The sequence below is a fragment of the Phlebotomus papatasi genome, chromosome 3, assembly GCF_024763615.1.
Source record: "Phlebotomus papatasi isolate M1 chromosome 3, Ppap_2.1, whole genome shotgun sequence".
Lineage (NCBI taxonomy): Eukaryota > Metazoa > Arthropoda > Insecta > Diptera > Psychodidae > Phlebotomus > Phlebotomus papatasi.
In genome coordinates this window covers 17,530,178-17,555,966 of record NC_077224.1, presented here as the reverse complement: position 1 = coordinate 17,555,966, position 25,789 = coordinate 17,530,178, and the positions used below count along the sequence as shown (strand labels likewise).

Here is a 25,789-nt window from a genome sequence, read left to right as displayed (position 1 = left end):
TCAAATGAATTAATAAATTTGTCACACACACGCACATTTACTTTATACATGGCTCCATCATTTTTACTACACGAAAATTACACTAATCAGTTTTAATTCTTTCTCTTCCACTTCTTAAGGGGATTATCCCCCCAAAAAACTCCCACCTTCTTCAACTCTCAGTGCTTCTTTATTACATTTTCTTCAGGGGTCTTTGATGTGGTCAAAGGGACAGGAATATTAAGATAAAATTGATGAGGGTTAGCTTGAAAAGGAAATAACTTCCGGAAAAGTCACTTTTTTGATGGGAATAAATGTTAAGAAATTTTACACTCAGAGAAAGCAAGGGGTAAAACTTCTACCCCGGACTTAGAGTTAATATTACACACAATCTTACGATCAGGAAACAACAAGCGTAAAATTAAACATTTTGCTATGAACGTTGTTTTTTTTAATTTGTACAAATATACTTTTTGATGTTCTCTTTATGCTCACGAAATTCGTATAGGGGAAAGTATTCTCATTCTCCCTTCGAACGTTCATACCTTCGAATAATGTGAATTTTCTTTAAGTTTTCCTAAGAGATTTATATATTTTTAATAAATATTAGTTAACTTATTATCAATTCACATTATTCGAAGTTATGAACGTTTGAAGGGAGAGTACTTTCCCCTAGGGGACCTGCACGAAATTCCGGACAGCTTGCAATTTCGGCCACTTCTTTTCTTCCTCAAATTGCCATGAATTTTTAGTTTTTGCATACTCTACAGACTACACAATGCAACAAAAAACAAAAACTGTCGCTTCTTCGAACGAGCCGATAAGAAAAAAAATTAGTAAGAATTCCGGAAGGGCATGGAACTATGAGAATCAATGTGGTCGAAATACTACCCAAAGCTATGTCTATATTTTTAATCCAAGGTTTCAAGGAACACTCCTTAAAAAGAAACAATAGAAAATTTAATTTTAATTTAAAATATGAAATTTCAAACTTAAGTCTTTGGCGCTAGCATGCAATTATGCCGAAATTTGGTATAGTTACCCTAAGGTTATCTCTCTTTCTTTCTAATTAAATTCAAATCTGTTATTTCACTGCACGAACTCACAGAGAAAACTCTATAGAGTAAGGTGGGGTAACTGGATCGTTTTCCGAAGAGTGCTACTTAAACCCTTGTTTTTGGACTGATGAAATTCTTTTTTACTTCTTCTAAATTCATAGAATAATTCACTGTTTCATTCAGAAACACAATATTAAAAAGAATATCAAAAATATTAAAGAAATTTTATAAAATAATGATAATACTGAAATAAGTCAGCATTCACTAACTGGGTCGCCTTTTCGCTAATTCACTTTTAATTAAACCTTTGGATTTAAAATACTTTTTTCACAAAGAAAAAACAATAAATGTTTTCAATCAAACAACTGTCATTAGCGAAAATATCACTGCTAGAATATTTTTAGTGAAGAACCTAGCTGGCACAAGAATGAAATGAGTCGATTACACTTATTTATTTATTGGATAAAAATATTAGTTTTGCTTTTTCTCAAACTTGAATACTTATATTATGTTACTGTAGTGACTATATTACGGAAATAAAAATAAAAATATTATTTCAAGTGGATTAGTCATAAACGATCCAGATAGCGAAGCGCCCGGATTAGCACACTTGACTATATACGACCCGATTTTTTTCGAATTTTCCAGCAATTTTAAGATTGGACGGTAAGAGATATTAACTTCCGAACTTTTAACCGATAAGATTTTCGAAAGCGAGTTTTCGCAAGTCAAAATTTTCCCACTCTGGAGGACTCATTTCTCAACCGATGTGGTTAAATTTAGATTTTTTGGAAAGGTCTTGAAATTTCCAATGCGATTGCATCATTTTAATAGGTAAAATATCGATAAAGTACTCGTAATTGTCTTATCGATTTTTAATATTTTACTTTGTAATTATCCGAAAGTTTGTTACTGAGATAGATGTCAAACGGTTACAAATATCGACTTCGGGTCTTAGATAACACCCTCTCCGGAAAGTAAATATTATCTGGAGATATTTTCCCTCTTTTTTCCCTCCCTCCCCCTTCCCTCCTTCACCACCAAAAACATTTTTTGACTGTTTTAGTAAACGGCAGCTACGATTTCTCTTACTTTCGGATATGTTTTTTCAGATAGCCCATGAATTTTCGAATATTTTTTTTTTTTAGTGTGTCACAATTTATTTAAGCAATCTGTAATTTAATTACAATAGGCTTTTCTGGTGAAGAGTGAAAATGACAGAGAGGTTACAATTTTAGAGCAACCCCATATAAAATACTTTACAAATATAAAAAGAGGTCTGAAGGTTTCAATTTCTTGAGCCTTCTAGGATCACCCATGTCCATAGCCAGCTGCCCCGCGAATATTTTGACCTTATTTTTGGATTTACTTCAAAAGAAGTGTAAAAAGTGTTTTTTAAGTTTATTATGATAATGACCTTGAACTATTCCTTCATGTATTCCCCAAGGACAAATGCTTAACATCCTTACGAAATGCACTTAACATTCTATTTTATCCATTTCTAGCGCTCTCAATTCCGAATAAATTAAAATTCAATAAATTCGATCGCTCTTAGAACAGTTTCAGCATTTCTGGGAACGTTACCGTACCTTGTGTATACGTATTCACGCTCCTTGAAAGGTTTTCCTAATTTATTTGTATCTTTGAAGATGTTTCCATGTTTCTAAGAACGTTTATAAACTTTTTAAAGTGTTTCGTGTTTGAAGAAACGTTTCAGTGTTTCTTGAATTCCTTTCCTCGCTTATGAAACCGAATTTGTTTTTTTCCAAAAGCTTTCCGTAATTCTCGAACGCATTTCCATTTTCCAAGAAACTTTTTATTCTTTCATGAATGCATTAATGTGTTTCTAAAAACGTTTCTTTGTACAAACATCCATTTACGAACAACGTATTTGCAAAAGAGAACTTCAAATTGCAATTTCCAAATCGAAAACAAACATTCAAAACAATACCATTCAGATTTTAAAACAAAACTGAATCTTTAGCTTTAATTACCCTAAAGCAAAAGAGTAGTAATAGATTGTTTTATTCCTAGAAATAAATTAATTGATAAGTTCGAAAATTCGCCATTCATTCACTTCACGTTTACCTATCTTCAAATATTCCCACATTAACGGCTACTTTTACTTAATAAACGTAGATTAAATTCATTGTAACATAAAATATTGCCATAGTAATGGCAAATAAACAATGAATTGCATTTGCTTCAATATGAGGCAAGTGATCCATCACTTGGTTGAAAGAAAATTGACAATTTAGTATTTGAGAAAGAAAAAAGTGTTAAACTTACCCTTAGCGCAACCCCTTAGCATTAATTTCTCTGAGTGTGGTCAGCAGCGGAAGTCAGAAAAACCCATAAAATCGCGATAGAATGTGTCGAACCACAGGGCGGATGGGCAATTTTCCAGAGGTTGCCGAGGGTGGGCATGAGAGTGGGAGCTACAGGGAGACAAAGTCATTTCCAGCAATAGCAGTCGTTGCGGGCGGCAGCGGGGGTGTTGGGATCTCCTTGAGGACATCCTCCTTCACCGAATTGGCGAACATTTCACGCTCGAGGTTCTCCTCGTCGGGCAGGGAAAGGGTCGAATTGCCACTGGCTGTAATTCGTCGTCCCATATTGTCGTACTTGGGGCAGAGGAAGCTCTCGTTGCACTTGAGGGCGCTGTCATCGAGCTGGGTGGGAACGAAGGAAGTTTCCTGACCCAGGCAGGTTTGATGGTGCCTCCGGCAGCTAGCTCCAGGACAGTGATCACCGACGCATGCATAGCTACTCTCTAGATTGTGGTAATTCACAACGTCATCCTCATGGATTGTGGGAACGTCATTCTTGGGCCCAAGGTTTGTGGTCCCGGGCACATGATGGTGCCGGCTGTGCCGTGGAAGTGTGGCATACGCCGAGGACACACTCATGGGCAGGATCTTCCCTTTCACTCTGTTGGGTATGTTCAACAAATCGGGATACATGTCCGGATTATCGAGTGTCTCTGGTGCCACAGACACAGAGATAAAAATGTTCCCATAGGTTGGATTTGGTAGGACACTCGAACAAAATTCCGGAGGTGGCGGAAAAACACCCACATTAAGTGGAAATTCCTCATTCCGCGAAATATTCTCAATAGTTATTTGCACAGGCTCGAGGGCTATCACTGATTCACTTGTCTTATTTGTGGACGGCGTATTGGCCATTTCGCAGCTATCCTGACGCTCATTGGTCGTTATACTGAGATCCAGGAGCTTCTTCTCCTGATCATTGAAACTCACACTACCCTTGATGTTCTTCTTACTCGAGCGCCTTCGCATGGCCTTACGACACACACAAACCGCCACTGAGATCAGAATTAGCGTAAAAACTGTTCCAAATGTTCCTAGAATCAACCCGAAATACCAAAAAGTCTCAGGTGTCTTCACAATCACCCCTCGAGCCACTTCCTGCAGGAATAGCGTGGCATTGCGGCTGGTAGAGCCTACAATGTTCCGGGCTGAACATGTGTATACGCCCGAATCGTAATTGGTCACATTGAAGATGGTGAGGTTACTCCAGGCTTGTTGATCCCATACCTCACCAATACTTTCCGGACCACTGCTTTCGAGACTATACAGCAAGCTGTCGCTGTCTAGAATCTTACCATTGAAATCCCAAATGATTTCTGGTTTGGGATCCCCTGTTACTAAACAATGGTAGGACACATTGCTTCCGATATCCTCACTGAGGAGACCATCGCTGAACAATTCGACACGCGGTGCGCATCCAAATTGATCCTCCGCCACCTGGTTCCGGTGACAAGAATTGATGATGGGATTAATCAATGGGTCAGGGACTTATGAAATAAAGGGCATACGTAGGAAAATGAGGACTAAGTTTCTTGAAACCTTGTCTTAGCAGGACGGTTATAGCATCAAAATTCTAGGATTGATCTAGAACCTTTTCGCTTCTTGACTTTTCAGAGGACCAGAGGAGGAAACAAGCTTCCAGAATCCTAGCTTGAATACCCCGACTAAAATAGATCTTATTATGATAAACGTATAGTGAGGAATCGGATAATTGGATAAGGGCTTGGATAAGGGTCAAGTTTCAATCCTAATAAACCTTAATAAGCAAATACATGTCAACAAGCTCCGGTGGGCTGGTCATCTGGTTCGCAAGGATGAGGATGACCCAGCCTGGAGAGTCTTTAGGGACAGACTCCATGAGTAAAAGGTGGGGCCAGAACGTCAGCTCATTATATGCGAGCGGAATTAGTAAATAGTGGCGTGTAATAGGATCAAGCAGCAACGGGTCCTACATCGGCCCAAAACTAGCATTGTAGAAACCGGTTGTAGCGTCGGTTAAGTAAGTAAGTTAGTAAACGTTCCTAAAATTTTCAATGAGACTATTTACACCGCCACATTAGATTGGGATTGAACTGTTCCAAAACCGGATTTAGGATAATTAAGTCTTAATCTAAAGCCGTAAATAGACACAGGGATCGGCTTAGGGATCAGCCTAAAAAATGAGGATTGGTATCGATACACTCACGGATCAGCCTATAATTCGGAGGATCAGGTTGATCTTCTAAATTCATGAGGTCTAGTGAAATTACGGGGATTAGGCGGCATCAGCTCCAGTGCTGATAATAAAAAGTTTCGCTTTGGGTGTTTTTGGGTACTTTTCGAAGTGTCAATTTAGTGAAAAAAACATGGAGAATAATGGTACACAATGTTGCAAAATCTAAAAATGCATTAAATTTGGGGTAATGGGAAGGTCAGAGTGCTCTTTTATGTACGAAAAAACCCTTGAAGTTACACATAAGAAGTCTTCAAGCGATCAAAGTGTGTACATTTAATAGAAATTTACGCTAAAAACGCTAATCTTTAATCCTAAATCCTCAGTGTATGATAGTTTGGGCTGATACTTTACCGCCAAATTTTTCGAGCTGAGTATTTTTTTAGGATCAGCCTGTGTCTATTTTCGGCATAAGGCCGCAATCTAAACGATTTCATTGAGGTAATTTAGACTGTCGTGTTAGATTCTGACTGAATTGTCCCAAAAATCGATTTTGGGACAATTCAATCTCAATCCAATGCTGCGGTGTAAATGGTCTCAATGACATAAGGTAAATAAAAGGATTGGAAATGAAAGACCTGAGAAATCATATGGTACTTGATGGTTGAAGCTGAAGACCTTGTAGAGGTTTAAAGAAAACTCGTCAAAAGTAGGATTAGACTCAGTAGGCTAGACCAGTGGAATTTTTGCAAAGCTTATAAAGCTTGAAGTAACATTGTCATAGGTTTGGGATCTTCGAGATGGTCTTCGATCATCCCTTACTTCTGAAAGGTTCATAAATGCTGAATTCTTAACGTTCCTAAAGGAAATCGTGAACTTACGATCAATCCTGCGACAATCGTAGTACCTCTCTTTCATGCCTTCTTACTAAACGTTTCGGAACTTGATTTGTTTTTTTTTTTTTTCAGGAAAACAAATAAAGTAGGAAAAGGGTCTTCAAGCCAAGCAACATATGCAAGTGACCTAGATGTCCTAAGACCGTAACCACATTAATATGAAATGGTTGAAATCGAATGAGAAATAGTAGAAATTTAGAGCTTCAGGGAATTGTTTTAGGTATCTCAGATAAGTTTTTTAAATATGGATATGAGATTCTTCAACTCCAGTACATCTTCAACTGAGTACTACTTATCGGCAGTTACAGATAAAGAAGAAAGTTTGAAATATAAAAATCAAATAAATGACCTCTATAGCTCAGTTGGTAGAGCACTCGTCTAATTAACGAGAGGTCTCCAGTTCGATTCTGGGTGGAGGCAGGAATTTTTCCTATCTCCACTGAAAAAAAAAAAAAAACTGGATGATTTGAGTGTCATTTGCTTTGATTGACGATTTCTCTGTACATAAATAAATTAACATTGAACTAAAGTTCGTAAAATTCTCACAATAAACATCAAACTAAAAACAACACTTGAGAACTCTTGGGAACGTTTTAGGACCCAGATAAGGTCCAGTTCTAGTAGTCGTGCACGACTCTTGAATTTAGGAACCTATAGAAAATCCTCGTGAATCCTATGAAGAACACTCGAGAACTCTTGAGAACACTCTTGGCGCCCTTGAGGGTTCAGTTAACATCTTTGGAATCCATGGACTATTTAGAGGAACCAATAGTGAGAGTTTTGAAGGTCATGCATGACTCTTGAGATTTAGAGCCGAAAGGAAATCCTCGTAAATCCTATGAAAAACATTCGAGAACTCTTGAGAACGCTTTTGACCTCTTAGAGAGACAAGTTAACAACTGTGAATCCATAGATTTTTTCTAGGAAACAGAAACTTCTAAGCGTTCTAGAAGCCTTGCAGAACTCTTGAGTTTGAATCCTCGTGGAATCCATTAAAAACACTTGAGAACTCTTGGGAACACTTTTGGCACCCATGAGGGTTCAGTTAACATCTGAGTGTTTTGAAAGTCATGCAGGACTCTTGAGGTTTAGAGCCCATAAGAAATCCTCGTGGAACCCATTAAGAACACTTGAGAACTCTTGGGAACGCTTTTGGCCTCCTAGAGGGACCAGTTACCAACTGGGAATCCACAAATTTTTTCGGGGAAACGGAAACTTCTAAGAGTTCTAGAAGCCACGCAGAAGTTTTAAGTTTGTGGACCCCTAGGGAATTCTCGTGAACCATATGGAAAACATTTGAGAACTTTTGGGAACGCTTTTGAACCCGTAAAAGACCCAGTTTGCATCTGGGTATCCACCCTGAAATCGAGAGTTTCTAAGAGATTTAAAATCAACATTTAACACTTTGAAATTCACGAAGACCTTTTTCATGAAAATTCTCAAATTTCCAAAATCAGGTTCCAAATTCAATTACCTTACCGTAACCAGTAACTTATGTATCGAATAAAGTAGACTCTGGTTGACTTAGGGATATTGCAGGGGATCTTTATGGTTTGGTTATTGCAAGTCAAGGTTTCAATGAAGATAAATTTTTATGTTAAAAAGCAAGCAAATTGGAATAGGGTATACTGTACTAACCTGTTCCCATATTCGTCCTGAGAAGGTGAATGGGCGCTTGCAGGTTAGGCTGTTCCCATGAGAATAATGCTGAAGGTACCAATTGCGAAAATGCCTCAACCTGCAGTCACAGTTCCATGGATTCTCATCCAGTGTTAGGGTTTTCAGGTTCTTCATATGGAAGAAAACATCGGCAGGTAAGGTCTCTAGCAAATTATTCTTAAGACTCAAGAATTCCACTAGAGCGACATTCTTAAACGCTGTCGATGCCACATAATCTAGTCGACAATCGTGCAAATCGAGACTTCGAAGATGCGGAAGCGGTGGAAATTGGTTGGCTACGAGTCGCCTTAGCGGATTGCCGTAGAGGTAGAGTAACCTTAAACGGTCATTCCCAGCAAAAGTTTCACGCTCCAGTGACTCAATCTCATTCCCACTCAGATCAATTTCCACAAGAATCTTGAGATCCCGGAAAGTGTCTCGATGCAAATGCCTCACATGGGATGCCTTCACGTAGATTCTCTGCAAATTGACCAATCCACGCGATGTAAACTCATCCCTATTGAGATTCCCAATGTGATTTTCATTGAGTGCCAGCACTTGGACTTCTGTACTCAGCTGCGTTGGAATACTTGTGAGCTCAAGAGCATTGCACTGTGCCGACTTCTTCCCATTTATCCACTTACAGATGCACTTTGGAGGACAACTAGACGTCCAATCGTCACATAAACACTGTGTCACCACCACGAGAATAGCTGCAAAATCCACTCAAATCACCTTCTGTTTTATTTAAAATTGCATTTGAGGGGTAACTCACCTGCTAAGTAATAGATGTCCATTTTTCAATTCAATCATCTTCCCACATTCTCCTTATTAGTCGAAGACTCACCCAAAACTGCTTCACGTGTCTGCAATTAAAAGGACAAATTTCAGATACCTTCAGAAGTACCTCAAAAGGTTAGACACCTTCCCAAAATTCACCCTCATTTGCACTTGGGAGAAGAGGTAGTAACTCTTCGAACTCTACGACAAATTAATTTGACCAAAAATTCCACCCATACGATAAAATGGAGCCATTCGATGGACACTTTCTCGTCCCACCGAGAAGATAGTGAGTCAAAATGCCCATAAATAGCATATATGGAAAGGTTTTCGAAGAGGTCTCATCCATCCTTTCATTCATTCAGTTCATTTATTCATAAGTTTTGTTCAAAGGTTCAATCAGGTGAATTATACATGGCTGTTCAACTTAAGTATTCAGTAAATGAGGAATTATTTGTGAAGTAAATAGGAATTTACCAAAGAAGTTATGTTGAATACGAATGGAAGGGTTTGTCATTATAGGAAAGTTTTGTACCGGTATTAAGTAAACGACCAGTAAGTAATTCAAATATTAAAATAAATTGTGAAGAATTGTTTTTTAGACTTTTATTTTATTGAGAGAAATTGATTTTCAGAGGTATATCCTTATGATACCGGGGTAAGGATTTACCACGGCAGAACTAAATATAAGGGTAGTTGTCAATTAGCAGAATAAAATGATACTATTTTGTAGGCATTACGGCTTCTATAAATAGTCGAATTTAAATTTTATCTGTTGGAAATATGTATTACTTAAAACTTAGTTCTGGAGCGCCTTAGGCGGTCTTCAGACTAGAGGTTTAGCCCAGTTCCCAAAGCTATCAAAATCCTGAATAGTGAGCAATTTTATTGTCTTTTGAGAATCTATATGTCACTTATCTTTGATAATCCAATCCTAAGTTGAGTTTTTCCAAAAAAAATTGTGATTGATAAGGAATTATAGCAGTTAAGTCATATGGCTAAGTCTTAGGTCTGAAGCCCGTATTAAACTTCGTAGCAATGTCACGACTAAATTTTGTATGTTTTGAGGTTTGATCGTAGATCGGTCACGGTATTGATCTAACCGACTTTACGAACGTAAAAAATAACGTTGCCTTGTAAAACGATCTTGATTGTAGAACTTTGCCCAAGAGTTCGTCATAGTTGCAACCGAACTTCAAAGAAGTATTGGGATACGATACCGTCTAACATAACCAATGGGATCAATCGAAGTTCAAGTTTAATACTATAAGAGAGATGCAGGTTTTAGCTTCTGATCATTTTACGTTGGCTTTTGTAGTATCTGGTTTAGAGGTTAGTAATCTACTGAAAAAAAACTGACGTAGCAAGCGTAGGAAGGAGATGAATTTGTACTGATTACTCCTTAGGACATCCTTTCATCCTTTCCTATCCTTTCAGAGCAGAAAAAATATAAAGTACTTTTGTCAAAGCACTATGTGCTTTGATCTTTACGATATCCTTAAATATTCATCTGCAATGTGAGTCCTTTTATATACAATATTAAAGAGCCTGGATGCGTTTGAAAGGAAGACTTTAAGACAGGATTTTAGCCCTGTTTTTGTTTTTTGTTACCCTCTTACCCAACACATTTACCAAGGTCTATCTTGAGATCAATTTTGATCAAAATCCTATGTCATAAGGTTCTTCACGAAAATAACAAATCATTAATTTAAAAAGTTAATTTGAAAAAATATAAAACAGAACCTTCCGCATCACTAGCCGAGTTAAGCCTTGCTTGTAAAGAAGGCGTTTCTGGGACCTGTGTTCATGATCCCTAATGAGTGATAAACTTCTTCAAGCAAATAGGCTACTTCAGATTTCGATGGGCTGGTCTTCTAGTCGCAAGGAGAAGAACAACCCAGCCTGAAAAATCTTTGAACATAGACTTTACGATTTAAAAAAAAAAACCGACTAAGAAGGGCTATCAATGGGGGGGGGGGGTAATGCAACATATAGCCTATTTTCCTCAAGCGGAGTAGATGCCTGATAGGCCCCGGTACACTCAGGCTAGTGATAGAAGATCGGGTAACCAACGCCAGCGGGAAGTCGCGAACCTGAGGCTAACCTGCGGCTGGATTGGGCAAGCAGCAAACAACTCCTCCCAGTAAAAGCAATATTGTTACGAAAACTCGCAAGGTGCCTCCTATAGGACGGACTTTTCGACAGCGACTTATGTTACATTTCTGGAACGAGCTAATGGAGAGTCGGCAGGACTGGAAGGGGTTAGTGCGAGACAACAGCAAGGCCAAGGACACCTCAATGAGCCCAAACAGAAGTAGATTTTGATTCTCCAATAGTGTCTTGGATAAAAGGTAAATGGAACTCTCTTTCCACAAAAAGTTGTTGAAGTTCGAATAATTCAAATTCAATTTCGAATTTTCATACTATATTTTCTAACAAAATGGGAAAAATTTATCAAATATCACACTAAAAAGCTGGCAAAATAGTTACTCAGTGATTTTGGAGTGATTAAATACTGAAGCAAGAACAGTAAACGCTGTTGTTCTGTTTTTTTCCTCATAACAATGTGAAGACCGTCACATTTTGACAATTGAGCACTTCGAAATTCGAACAGGATGTAACTTCCGCCACCTTGCGGAATTATCAAGAACTAAGAAAGTCTCTTTTTTGATCTTCAAATAGATTTTCGATTTTTTTAAGATCTACTTCTGTACAGAAAGAGTGTCTTCTTTGCGTTGGACTGTACACGTGCAGTGGTATATGTCATGTTCTGGGGCAATATATATTGAAATCCGATAATCTCTCATGCTTCAGGAGGCAATGGTGGGAATATTACAGGAAGAGTCGCTGCATTAGAGGTGAAGTATCTATTTAGTTCATTATTTTCAGGACCAGATGAAATTGATTAGCGGAGAGACTGTTTGAGACTAAGGTCGGCTTCAGACTTGAGACTAAAGACGGTTTCAGACTAAAGGTTTAGCCCAGTTCTCTAATAATCTCGGATACCTAGTTAACTACATATGAGACGCTCAGAGCAGAAGTGGTCTCCTTTGCATGCATTTCCCTATTGAAACAGTCCACTTCTGCTCTGAGCGTCTCATAATTTCAATGGCTTTTCGAAATGTAGTGGACCCAAGAGTGAACCTTTAAAGGGACGCTGCAGCCACCTAAGTAAGTAATTAAGTAAGTAAACTACTAAGAAAATTTTGTTTGAGAGGAGTCAGAGTAACACTACACCCCCCGACAAACTTGTGTTCTCCATCAAAAAAGGAAGTATGGCAAAGTGCTCATGCTTAGTACGGTCCCGAGCTTAATAATGACTATTTTTTCTTTTTTTTTGAATAAGGGCGTCTACACACTAGAGAAATTTATGTCTGTATTGAAGAGTTTTTCCTATACAAGGGTAAGGAATTTGCTTCAATGAGCCCGATCACAAGTAGATTTTGATTCTCCAATAGTGTCTTGGATGAAAGGTAAATGGAACTCTATTTGCACAAAAAGTCGTTGAAGTTCGAAGAATTCAAATTCAATTTCGAATTTTCATACTAAATTTTCGAACAAGTTGGGGAAAATTTATCAAATATCACACTAAAAAGCTGGCAAAAGAGTTACTCAGTGATTATAGGGTGATTGCATAATGGGACAAGAACAGTAATCGTTGTTGTTCAGTTTTTTCCTCACAAAAATGTGAAGACCGTCACATATTGACACTTAAGCACTTCAAAATTCGAACAGGATGTATCTCAGCCACCTTGCGGAATTATCTAAAAGTAAGAAAGTCTCTTTTTTGGATCTTCAAATAGATTTTCGAATTTTTCAAGATCTACTTCTGTACGGAAAGAATATGGACATAAATTTCTTCAGTGTTTAGAGCCTATAAGTGTGACTTCCCAATTTATTTTAAAACTGGGCACTTTCCCTTAGGTCCCATGCTTCGTAAAGACGAAGCAGAATCATCCTCCGATGAGTCGTTGATGTGGACTATGTCGGGCCCTAGAGTCAGGCCAAAACCAGAAAGTATACATATTGTTTGAAAAGTTAGTTATAATCGTTATTGGTTCTATTCAGTAAGTAACATTTCGAAGAGATAAAGCCATTCCAAAGCCAAGCGGAACCTATTCGAAGATCAACCGAAAATCTCAAGTTCAAATTTCCGTATTCGCTGGCTGTTCTTCTATTTCGAATTTTTGGTATTCTTGACACTTTTCGTGTAAATTTGTGGAATTTCACGATGGCTGAATTTTTAAATTTTCGAACTTTTAACGGATTTGTAGGAAAGTTCTCTGTGATATACCTTCGAATCGGTATAGAAAAAAGCTCAACTGGAGGGAACTTTCAATTCGGGAAAGTTGTCACTGAAGGTAAGGGTTATGTATTAAACGGTTTGCAGCTAGAATTTTATATAGAATTCCCGTTGAGTTTGGCAAGAGTAAGCCGACAGCGGCCGTATATCTTACCCTATGTAAACCTCTCACCCTGGTTAGGAAGAAATTCTATTCTTAGTTGAAGCCTGCTGACGAGTATCAAAGAATCATTTCTCAATGCCCATGATTATCAAGCGAAGCAGCCTATATCTCTTACCGTTTGACCTCAAAGTCAGTCACTTTAAAATTTTCTCAGAATAAGATCCCTTGTCCAAAAAGACATGTGAAAGAACAATATCAAAATATCGGCATTTCAAACGGATCAACAATATTTAGGACACACACAGGACATTTAGTGGACACATATACGAGAGCTTTTAGTTTATTATTTTTGGTTTTATCTAACAGGCCAGAAATTTTTCTTTCACAGCCCAACCCAAATGTGGAGAAAGGACATAATCAATTATGCTTCCGATATATTATGGCAAAGTAGAGTGGACGAGACAGTGAGTCGCCTGGCCGAGAGTCTGGGTCACGAATCAGCAAAAAGAAAGTCCATCTAATAGTGTTGTTTGGTAGAGCAGTTTTTTGGGGGATGCTTGCAACATATGTGCGTGACATACGAGGGTGTCCCTTTAATAAAAATATGTACATGCAGTATTTCATCCGAGGAAAGCTCCAAAGGGAGAGAGAAATGTCTTCTTTTATCTCTCCCTTCGGTGTTGGAGCTTCCATCACGACGCGCTTTTTTTCTGCACCCATGGATGACTCAATATCTGGCATTCTTTCCATGATTTTCATTATGAAATTTGCAGAGTGAGGAATTTTCTTCATTTCCAGCCATCCCAACTGCCTTGACAAAGGTAGGCTGAATGGGAGAGTGCATGGGGAAAAGGCCCCAAAAGACATCAAGTTTCTTTGGGGAGGAATAAAATGTTGACATAGAAAATATTCGTTGGTATAAAAGTTTACAAGCATCACCCAAATGTTTTTCTTATAATACAAAAGACACTCTTGAAGTTTTTCAAAGGGAATTTCTCTCATGTTGGAGCCTTTTCTTGCGGGGAGTACTTTTCCCACAAACACCACACGAAAGATGGGGTTTTCGACCAGAGGATGTCTTGAAATCTGAAAGCTCTCTGGCTCAATTCCTCAAACCTCTTTAGCACCATCAGCTCATAGTTGTTGCCAACGGATGAGAAAATCCCGAAGTAAATGCCATACTGGAGAGCTTTCTTACATCTCCACGTCGACAGTGTGGTTTTTCCTCATACCGAATTACTCCATTGACACACTTACATGCCAAACCACCAAAGACTCTCCTCCAGCAGCTTGACATGTATGTTCCGGAAATTTGACACGAATAAGACCCAAGGGTATTGAACCCACCTTTTTTTGAATGAAGAAAGGTAAAATGACGACAGGGAGCTATGCCATTTCTAAAGAGAAAATTTTCAAATTCACGACCAAATGACTTCTTCCCACCTCATTCCTGAGCCATTTTGAGTCATTCACTTTTGGGAAATCACCTCTTTTCACATTCAAATGGCGTATGTAAGCTTTTTCCAATAGTTCAACATAAGTTACCATAAAACATTGAAAAAGTGAATGGAAAAGTTCATGATAAAAAAATAATATGTGCCTTTTAAAAGTGTTATAATGGATTTTTAAAACATTCATAAAGGGAATTTTATTAAGAAATATGGAAAAAGTTCTTAAGAACATTATAAGTACGCGGCATTACTAGTTAGGATAATAATTTTTGTTAATGAAGTGCTCTATCAGGCCTACTCTATCACCTTCGAAATGTTTCAAAATAAAATAGATAATCTGCCAGATTTCTTTTATATTTTAGCTAAGACACACTGGGGAAAATTATAACAGCTTAGCTCCTCCTAAGTAGGAACAGTTTATCTTAGGAACGAACCGTAAAGCAGCATTTAGGGGGGACTTCTAATTCGAAATTGCCCTTTCGAAATAAAAATATCGTATTGAGCTTCTTGTCAAGTGTCATTTTGCCTGCCATCAGGCGCACAATATATCCCAATAAGCATTCTTTTAGTTAACCCTGCCTATCTTCTGGCGCACAAAAGTAACACTTTTCGAAAGCTCAGGATACCTTCCAGTCTGCCGGACTTTCTATTTTAGTCGGGACACAAATAGGAGAATTATAACAGCTAACTGAGATATTTTATTCAGACACAAACCCCAAAGAGAGATTTTCCGAGACTCACCGATGCGCAGTATATTGGGGTGCATTTTTAAAATACCCTGGTTTAGAAGTAGGCTAAAGGGCCCAAATAGACTCAGGCTGATTCTAGAGAATATCTAGCCTATAAAAATTGAGAATAAAGATTTATACCAAACTGTCATACACTAGAATTCTCCTACTGGTAGCGGAAACTTCGAAAAGAACACAAGATAGGGCAGCTATCTTCCATATCACAGATGTCCTACCACAGGACTTAGTATAGTAATTTAAAAAATATATATATCGTATGGTTTCATTTTTATTGTAGCGTTTGTGCTCAGTGGGGGATTTTTATTTCGAAGTGGAGGTTTCGAAAAAAATAGCCCTCCTTTAGATGATGCTTTCTAGTGAATTATTACCCATTACTCCATAATGGTTTTGTTCAGTAATAACCTTTCGAACGGACAAAGCCACTCTAAAGCCAATTTGAAAGTCGACTGGAAGTCTAAAATTCCAGTTCACATATTCGTCGCTTTAGCGCTGGTTATTCGTCTATTTCGAAATTTCGGTATTTTTGACATTTTAACCCTCTAAAGGTGTTTTCTTTAATATGCGAAAAAAAAGTCCTAAAACAATGTTTTCTAGGATAATTATGATCCAATAAAGTCGAAAAAACCATCCATTCTTCATTATCTCTTTTAGTTTAGGCGCTAGGTGAGAAAATATAAAAAAAAAATTGAAACTCTTTTTGCTTCTAAAATTCACATTTTTAGTTTTTTCAATTTTTTTTAAATAAAGCATACAAAGTAGAATGACATATCTTTCAGTAAAAAATAAGTTTATTTTAGTCAGATAACTTTAAATCGGTATTTTTATGGAAATTGGAAATGAGTTTTTTTGCACAAATATTTTTTGTTGCTTTTTCTCTGACCTGTCCAACAAAACTGGGAATAGCAGCAAAACTAAGAGTCAAAATGAGTTCAAACTTTCAAGAGATGTTTATAAGACTATTACCGAGGACAATATAGCACTTTTAAATAAATAAAACCTTTATTTTCGCTGTAAATGTGATTTTTGTGAAGACCGCCTGGAGGCGGTCTTAGCCGTTAGAGGGTTAATCGTAAACATAGTGCGTGACCGTTTGCTACAAAAACATAAATTCTTATGTAGTTCTGTGGAATTTTAATTTGATTAAAATAAATGTATTTTCATGAACTTATTCACTTTCGTGCAATTTGTTGGTTTAAATTTTCGAACTTCCAACGGGTTTTTACGTAAGTTCTCTCTGATATACCTTCTAATCAGTACAGTGTAAATCTCAACCGAAGAAACCACTTAAATCGGAAAGGTTAAGGAAAAGAAATCTTTAATTTTACAGTGTCACATTCTTATTTGACTTAAACCATTTTAGGACAAGTATGGTAAGTAATTCTCTTAGAAATGTTTTCACATGCTCTTCAGCGTTCAAAAATTTCCTCTACCATGAATTATATTTCTTTAAACTTTCAAAATTCAATTAAGGAATATTTATTGTTTATGAATGCAGAACATTCAGTATTAGAGGTAAAAAGAAAACAGTTTTCGCACAAATGATTTTAAGCACTGCTCCGTGAGATGATCCTCTGTACACATACAACACAATGCAGTACAATAAAGACATGATATTGCAAATGTCGCTTTGATGTCATTTTTCTGACAATGTGAACAAAATGTTTTCCCAGCTGTTTGCAAATTTAATTTGAAATAAATATTAACTCTGATGAACTAAGGAAAATTGTCAGGAATATGGTTTCTGAGAAGCCCAAAAGGAGATTGAAAATATCTTGCTTAGTATCAAGAGGGAAATGATGACAGAAATGTCAACATCTAGCAAAACTTATCTTCACTGTGACATATTCACCAAAAAACAAACGATAATCTCTGGTGGAAGTGACATGGCCTAAATTTTCCTCAAAACACACCTTTAGCAAAATGCCTAAATCAGTCCCTGAAATAAATTCTTCTTTGACGTCTAGTGGAATTTGCAGGAAAAGCCACAATTCCAGTGGATTAGTTAGTGAAATTTAACCTAAATGTGAATATGGTTAAAATTCGATAGCGATATCCTGTGATTGCATATACAATGAATAATAAATGGGCTGAACATGCAAATAGATAAATTCAACAGTTGATGGAATAATATATTTTTCACACAATTATTTACGCAAATTGACAAATAAATTGATGGAATTTCGAAATGGATCTTAACGAATGAGTGGCAATGCGGGAAAACTCATCGCAAAAGTTTGCTTTCAAACCAACCCTTTCAGTTTTTCGAGTTTTCCGAGTGCGTAAAGTGAAAAATTGTGTCTCCATTTCACAATTGATTAGCTTTTTGCGTGACTCTGAGACAAACATACGCAACTTCCAAATGGATTTTATCCTCTTGACTTGGTTGGAAAATGGGAAATGAATGCCCTTCAGATTGCGAGAGAAGTTTGAAAAGCTCCTCACTAGTTGGAAAAACTTTCACTCACACTGTGGCTTTTCCAAAGAATGATGGAGAAAATGATGATAGAAATTCAATGAAATAATTTTGGTTTATTGAACTGCAATTTTACAATAAATTACTCTTGGTTTCCATGGAACTTTTCCTTTACAACTTTCCTCAAGCACTTCTTTCGAAAAGTGAAATAAGCTGCCAAGGACCCTTGAGAGCGGGAAACTATTTTTATTAAAATAGTTTCAAAAGTCGTATTCAACTATTCCCAATGAAAAATTTTTTTTCCTTTTCCTCTTTTTTAATAAAATTTTGAAGAATCCATTGTCAAAATTATACTGAATTTCCACTAGAATTCATATCATTTCCATAAAATACAAATACTTTTTTTCAAGTATAGTTCATTATATTTATTATTGTCATTGTCGTTGAAATTGGGAAAAGCAACGAGAAAAACGATTATGCAGGAGCATTTATATTCCATAAATCAAATATGATCTTTTGCCTTAACAAATTTTAATTCTATCTCGTCAATTTTAATTATTCTTTTACATTGAAAAATAGATCTGTTAATTAGTGAATTTAAATTAATTATTGCCACTTATTTTTCTCAATTACATACCAAGCGATATATAATAAAAATATTTTTATTTCCAATATTTTCACAGCTATTTATATTTCATTGTTTTTATCGGCACGCTTTTTGTGTAATAATTGACAATAAATTGTATTATAATTAAATATATGACTGATTTTCATATTTTAATGAAGTATTTTTAATATAGGTTAATTGTTTTATTGAATTTTAAAAACAAATATACAACAGATGATGTTTCTTCAAAAAATTACAGTCCGGAATTTAAATAAAATACAAAGTTTGAAGATGAGCAAATACATCTCACTACACAGTTTTGTGGTTCCTAAATACGATCAGGACAGAGTAAAGGAGTCAAGACAAGAAAGTAACACAAAGAAAAGTCGATAATACAGAAGCACATGAGATCAGTCATGTACTAAAAAATGTTTAGGAGAAAGATTTAGCTTTTTCATGTTTTTAAGCACTTTACTCCCTTCAAGTGATTGTACATAAAATGCGTGTAAATGGTGTAAACGCAAGTAGATTTTAATTCTCCAATAGTGTCTTGGACAAAAGGTAAATAGAACTCTATTTGCACAAAAAGTCGTTGATGTTCGAAGAATTCAAATTCAATTTCGAGTTTTCATACTAAATTTTCGAACAAGGTGGGGAAAATTGATCAAATATGACACTACAAAGATGGCACAAGAGTTATTCAGTGATTATGGAGTGATTAAATAATGGGACGAGAACAGTATAAGCGTCGTTTTCTGTTTTTTCCTCACAAAAATGTGGAGATCGTTACATTTTGACACTTGAGCACTTCGAAATTCGAACAGGATGTATCTCAGCCACCTTGCTGAATTATCAAGAAGTAAGAAAGTCTCTTTTTTGGATCTTAAAATAGATTTTCGAATTTTTGAAGATCTACTTTTGGATGGAAAATCCAAAAGTAGAAGTGGATATCCCGACTGTTAATGGTTTTAAAAAACGGTGAGAGGATTGGAGAAAATAATACAGTCAGGGACCAACACAAAGAAAAGTCGATAATGCAGAAGCGTTTGAGAAGAGTAAAATTCTAAAAAAAAACATTATTAATTTTTCAGTGGAATAGCACCATTATTACTGATTTCCAGAGAGAATGTTGCATCAGAACATTGTAACTTTTGACGGATTTCTTCACCGAAAAAAAAGAAATAAAGTGACGTACGTTCCTTAACTCATAATTATCCAATTTTACGATATTTTCTTATATTGAAGAAGAAAACTTTTTAAAAGCTTTAGTGTTTTATAATACTTCATATTTCTTAAATTTCTCTTCAGTAGTAAATTGTTACATTTTTGTAGAATATATTTGGTTGATATTCGCTATCCGACAATTGTTGACTGAGATGACAGATATGTCGATTTTTATTATAAAAAATTAGAAATACAATAAGAGAAAAAATAAGGGTTTTAGGCACAATAATTGAATTTTAGAAGTTTAAAAATATTTTAAAAACATTTTTAAAACTTTTTTTTTGATTAAAATAGTCAAATAGTCGTTTGAGTATTATGATGCTTTGTTGTTGTCCTGTCCTGAAATTTAACACAAAAATTTATCATATGACATTGCCATATCATTACAGAATTTCTCTGCAGAATTGTGATTTTTTCAGAGATGCTTCAATACAAAGACACAGAGGTCGATTTATGGGGGGGTCGGCTCAGAACCTGGAATTATAATTTCTAACAGTTTGACCTGCAGCTCTGCAAACGTCATGAAGAAAAATATCAGGGGTGGCATGAAAACTTATTTTCGATACTACCGACTGATGATCCTGAAAACTTTAAACGATAGCTGCACTTCCTGTAACTAATATAAGTGTTTATCATCAGTCTCATTCTTTTAAAAATGTCAGAATGAATGGCCAAAGAATGCGGCTAAAGTCGACATTCACTTTATCTAACAGATATAGATTTATCGATACTATCGATTCGATAGTGTCGAAAAGTTATCATTCCACCCTAGGACTTTGTTTTAATTTAATTTTTAACGCTCCCCCAAATAATATTTTTCTAATTCCGAATCTTCTTAAAATTAAGGATACAATGCTGTGTTTGTGCTTTTCGCTCTATTTAGCGAAAAACTCGTAGTCAGTTGAGAAAATCACAAAGTTATGTGGTAAATTTGAATAAATGATTATGAAATTTGTTGTTTACCAAATGATGTGATGTGTAAGAAAGACTTTTATCTGTTTTTGGAGAATAGCACCATCCATTTTGGATGGGTGAAACCCATGAAAAACAGCACCACAAAATGTCGGAAGGGTATATGAAAGTGATTCCCGTGGGATATTTGTGCCTTTTTCCCGGGGCTTGGAAAATGCGAGAAAAAAAAGGACGAACTTTTGGTTGGTGTGATTTTTTCCCATGGCTTTAGGAGTACCTGCGATGATGGTTAAATAGTTAATCCCAACTCCCAGTATACCCAGAGAAACTCATGGTTGGTTGAGAATGGGATCAGACTCATCCACCACACTCCCAATCCACCCTCCTCCTGACACTCCCCCCAAAAAAAAAAGGCTCAGGGATTCATGTTGGGGCCTCTCATGGTTCTGAAAGCTTTGTGGTGTATGTAAAATGGTATGTAGCACAACTCATTTGCATATTAAAGCCGGTCTCACCATCTATTCCGATTTTGTAGCAACATTTCACCGTATTTGTTGCCTCGGCCCAGCATTGTTATAACACCATTTATAGTAATGTGAACCCCATGCAATTCTATATACTTTCAAAACTATACCTTATACTCTCTCTCATGCTATTTCCTCCCAGATACAAGATGATGTAATTAAAATTGTGCCAAACAGAGCAAGTACTAATTATGTAAACATGCACATATAGCTTCCACCCCTATATCTTAGCATACACTCTCCCGCTCAATGCTTCACAACCCCTAAAATAGACTCCTTAATCAATATCACAATTTCAAGCACATCACGTTTCCGTATAGCAGCCCCAGACAAAAACTTCAAGATCCCTCACAATGGGTCAAGTAAATTAACATCCAATGAGTGAAAACAAGCAGATGGAGGAGAATGGGAATAGGGATGTACTTTTCACTGAATCATTTTCCCATTTTCAACCAGGATCAAAATATGCGGGACATTCTTGAAAAGAAATTACTCTAATTCTTCCAGAAGGACTTCCTCTTTTTTTATTTTTTGCATCAAGGAACCAAAACTCATCCCTCACCAAACTAATTGATAAATAATTTATGTGTCGCGCCACCTAAGAAAGTTGAGAAAGTTTTGAACGCGCAAATTACCTCCATTGCGAGCTTCCATTCGAAAGCCCTATAAAAGTTTCCCTTCTTGTAAATAAGTTTGTCACCGTAACTTGAAGACGAAGAAAGAAAACGTATTGCAATTCGATGAAAAATAACCCTTCCTCATTCGTTTGTTTAAACCAAAAGGAAATGTTGAAGCAGCATTGCATAGAGATTTCCATTCCGAAAGGAATGAAAAACCAATTATTCAATTTTTAATTTGAAAAAGTTCCTGTGAATTTTATAATCATTTCTTTCAATGAGATCAATTTTGAAGCAAGAGATAGACTGGCAGATTGGTTACCCAAGTAACACCCAAAAGGAAAATTACCGTCAGATGTCTCATACTCTGTCTGCCAAAGAGAGTTATTTGATAGTTGTCAGGGTCGACAGAGTGTCATATTACGGAAAATTGGTACTAAAATACCGATTAGTGTAAGTAATTTTGAAGGTATAATTACTCCGAAATCCCCAGTCGCCGACTCAAAAATTACTGATTTATGTACTAAAAGAAACGGTCCAGAAATCACTCGTAATTATATACTGAACAGTTGGTTATGGGTAGAATTATATTGAGAACATTAATCATAACTCAATTAGTAATATATAATGTCGGTCATAAGTTTCTTGACAAATCTATGTTCGAGAAACCAAGTGGAAAAAAATTAGAAAAACTAAGTTCTTAAAATTTTTTATATTGCTAATGAGTTGTTTGTAATCCATCAATGTTATTTATGTATTAAAAAAAAATAACTCATTTTATTTCATATCAAAAATAATTGTTTTTCCAAAGTTGAGCATTTTTCATCGGTAAAAAGTCTCTTAACACATTTGTAAAACTTACTCAAAATGGTCAAATACGTGCAACTAACTTATTTTAACCCAGTTATATTTTGAAGTTACGTCATTTGAGAAACAAATACGGGGTTTGCACATTTATAAAGTTTGCAATGGTCAATTTATAAATATAAAAGTTATGGTAAATAATTATAAAATAATGTATTTTTTCTTATTTTATAATTTAAGTTTCAATGGCAAGTTAGAAGAAGTTAAAAAATAGATAATCGTCTAGAAATACTGCCGGAAGGAATCTACATTGTCAATCGTTTAATTTTATGGAAAATCATGACAGGATGTACTTAAAATCGTCAAAGTCAAGCACGTGGCAAGTTGACTTTTTATATGGAGCTATTTGAAGCCAATTCCCTAAATTGATCTCGAACTCAGCTCACAGTGCTCCGAGGAAAAAATGTATTTAAACAAAAATTTAGTATATTTTATCACTCGACTCAGGAAGGGATCTTATAATATGGAAAAACTTCTCAATTTTTAGATATTTAGCGGAACGGTCGCGAGTCCAAAATAAATCTTATATAAATTTAAATCGAAGTATGAGAAAGTGGCTTCAAATTACAGGCAACTTTCCAGGGGATTGGTTAAAGTCTATAGTAATAAGGTAAAAGTAAGGTAAAGTGCCCTCGCTCGACTGGTTCCTCGTCTCGATCGGCAGATTTTCTTATTCAATTTATTTATATTATATTTGCTATAATATTTAGCGAATGATCTTATATTAATAGGATAATTATTGCATACATAATACAAATCAGTGACAATTGGTGACAATTTTATAGAAATTAACCATCGAACCCATAAAATATTGAAAAACCTGGTTGAGTGAGGGAATTTTACCTTACATTTGGAAAATGCTACTGTAAACCCCAAGGTTTCAACTCAGAGGGTTGATTACCGCATTCTAAGTATCTCTGATAGTGAACTCATGATTAACTGCTCCAAAAACTCAGAATCACTTGGTTGCTGAAGGAGCATAGACCCTGAATATTACAAAAAAGCAATCGCAATCAGAAAAAAGTGGTAAGAATGGTTGGGTAACTCCTTGGATTTCATGGATAAGCAAGTACAATCTGAATAAAAGGTTCAGGTTTTACTTAAAACACGTTTAAAAAGTTAATGTGGGTAGGTGGCTCCTTCTTGCAATTTATTTGCAATCTTGTTTGTCATTTGAAAACTGAGTGTAGCACTGCAAAACATTGAAAGTGCTCATTTAATGTGTTATTTTCAGTCGTTTGCACGTATAGATGGCAAATTTCATAAAATTTCACGTTTTTTCGCCTATTGTAGATGGAGACTACAGTGAAATTTCGTGAAATCTGCCATCTATATTTGCACGTAATTTCAAAGTCATCTTGACGTCAAATAACTCTCATAGTGAAACATTATATTATTCCCCAGATTTCGTTAACCGACGACGCTTTGATAACCGTCAAAGGACTCGTTTTTGAAATCCAGCATGATTACATAAGACGATATTAGCTCTCCTAATCGTTACAATGAAAAAAAATATCTTAAATGTTTGTGAATTCCCCCTGCAAACTTCCGAAATTTTTGTAAATCGTAAGTTTCCCACTTAGCCGTCTCTCAACTTAAGCAGTAATGCCCTATACGGTTTTCAGACTGGAGGCTTAGCACAATTCTTGAAGGTGCCGAAATTCGAAATAACAATTTTAATAGTTTTTCAAAATTAAATGTATATATCATTTGCCCTTAATATCCAATCTTACAGTCAATGTTTTGTGAAAAATTTAGTCTGAAAAGAAATTGGAGAAGTCAAGCCATGCTAATGCCTTAGACACACTTACAACTTAAGCCGAGAGAAGGCCTAACAAATCTGGCAAATCTGTCTCTCGGCTTAAGCCGAAAAAGGGCTTGGTTATTGGGAAACTGATGGGAATTTAATCAAATCATTATTTTGATTGTAAATACGTTAAGCCGTCTCTCTGCTTAATTCGTAAGTGTGTCTAGGGAATTAGGTATCAACCCCAAATAGGGCCCCAAACTCAGCTATGGCTTAAGTCGAGCGACGATATAATGAAAAATTTATAGAAATGTAATTTTATTAGTATTTCAATTACATTGAGGTAACTCTCGACTAATGCTTCAGGTCTGTAAAGGCCATAAAGTATTCTTTTCAAGAGCTTTTCGAAAGGGGTTGATGTTTTCAAGTGTGAGACACATCCCATCAACAGACGCGATGACAAAAATGTGACATAAAAAGTAAATATCTAATATAAGAAAAAAATATATCGCAACATAAATTATTGTGTATTGTGAATAAAAACGCAATATTACCATTTTTCCCTATGTTGGGGATTTTTCATCTCATGCTAAACTGATTTTCATTCAAGCACACACCCCTCACCTAAGCAAATTTCTCTTGAATTCAGGATATGTACATAATGTGTTCTCCCCGTCCTCCCAAAAAAAAATTGAGTAGGTGGTGGATATCCCCAAGACCCCTAAGAATCCCATCCTTGACACTCTTGTGGATGCTTGAGGGCGAGAAAAGTGTAGAAAAAAACCATCGTCCGGCCAATTTAGTCACATTTTCCGGGAGAAGGATGGTCGGTTGGAAAACCATATTTTTTCCATAGGATTGTATGTGGTTCTCCCCTTTTTTATTTGCTATAGACCCCTCAAACATGGATACATACAATAGAAGAAGAAAAAATGTTCTTGGGTGTGCAGAATTTATTCCACTCTACATTTTATGAGCCTATATTCTATTATGCGAATGTTGAATGAAAGAAGAGATCAAGGAGGGTGCTTAAAGGAGCAAACCCTTCTGCCCACACCCAAAAGGTTCATGAAAATTCAATGGTTGGGGAGGTTATAGAAGGGTATAAGAAGCCCTCCCAGGGAGACCATTTAGGAAGACAAATTCTTCTTACGTTGCCCACGACGAACAAACTCATATAAATTCACATTCTAAAATCACCTATTGATGACGAACATTTACAGTGACATGATTTGGTTATTTTTCAGGGATTTTCCTAAAGGGTGGGTGATCCAAATATATGATCGGGAAAGGACTTATACGCAAAAAAGGAAGAAGAACGTGAAAAGACGCAGACTCGTGCTTTAATATTTTTGGCCAAACATTGGACAGGATTTGGAGGAGCTTATGGGAGAATCCCTAAAGGATTTTGAGCTTTCAAT

General features: G+C 36.1%; 1 protein-coding gene and 1 non-coding gene across 2 annotated transcripts in view; one reads left to right on the top strand and one right to left on the bottom strand.

Moving 5' to 3' along the window:
* Positions 1–2,171: 2,171 nt before the first annotated feature.
* Positions 2,172–25,789, bottom strand: part of LOC129807907 (leucine-rich repeat-containing protein 24) — a 209,886-nt gene continuing 186,268 nt past the window's right edge. The window contains exons 4-6 of the mRNA XM_055857505.1: positions 8,850–8,940; positions 8,054–8,787; positions 2,172–4,804 (exon numbers count right to left, since the gene is read on the bottom strand). Of these exons, the coding sequence (XP_055713480.1) occupies positions 3,476–4,804; positions 8,054–8,787; positions 8,850–8,871 (2,085 nt within the window). The 5' untranslated portion in view covers positions 8,872–8,940 and the 3' untranslated portion in view covers positions 2,172–3,475. The remainder of the gene's footprint in view (positions 4,805–8,053; positions 8,788–8,849; positions 8,941–25,789) is intronic.
* Positions 6,763–6,835, top strand: Trnai-aau (transfer RNA isoleucine (anticodon AAU)). The gene has a single exon. It is a non-coding gene; the product is annotated as a tRNA-Ile (tRNA).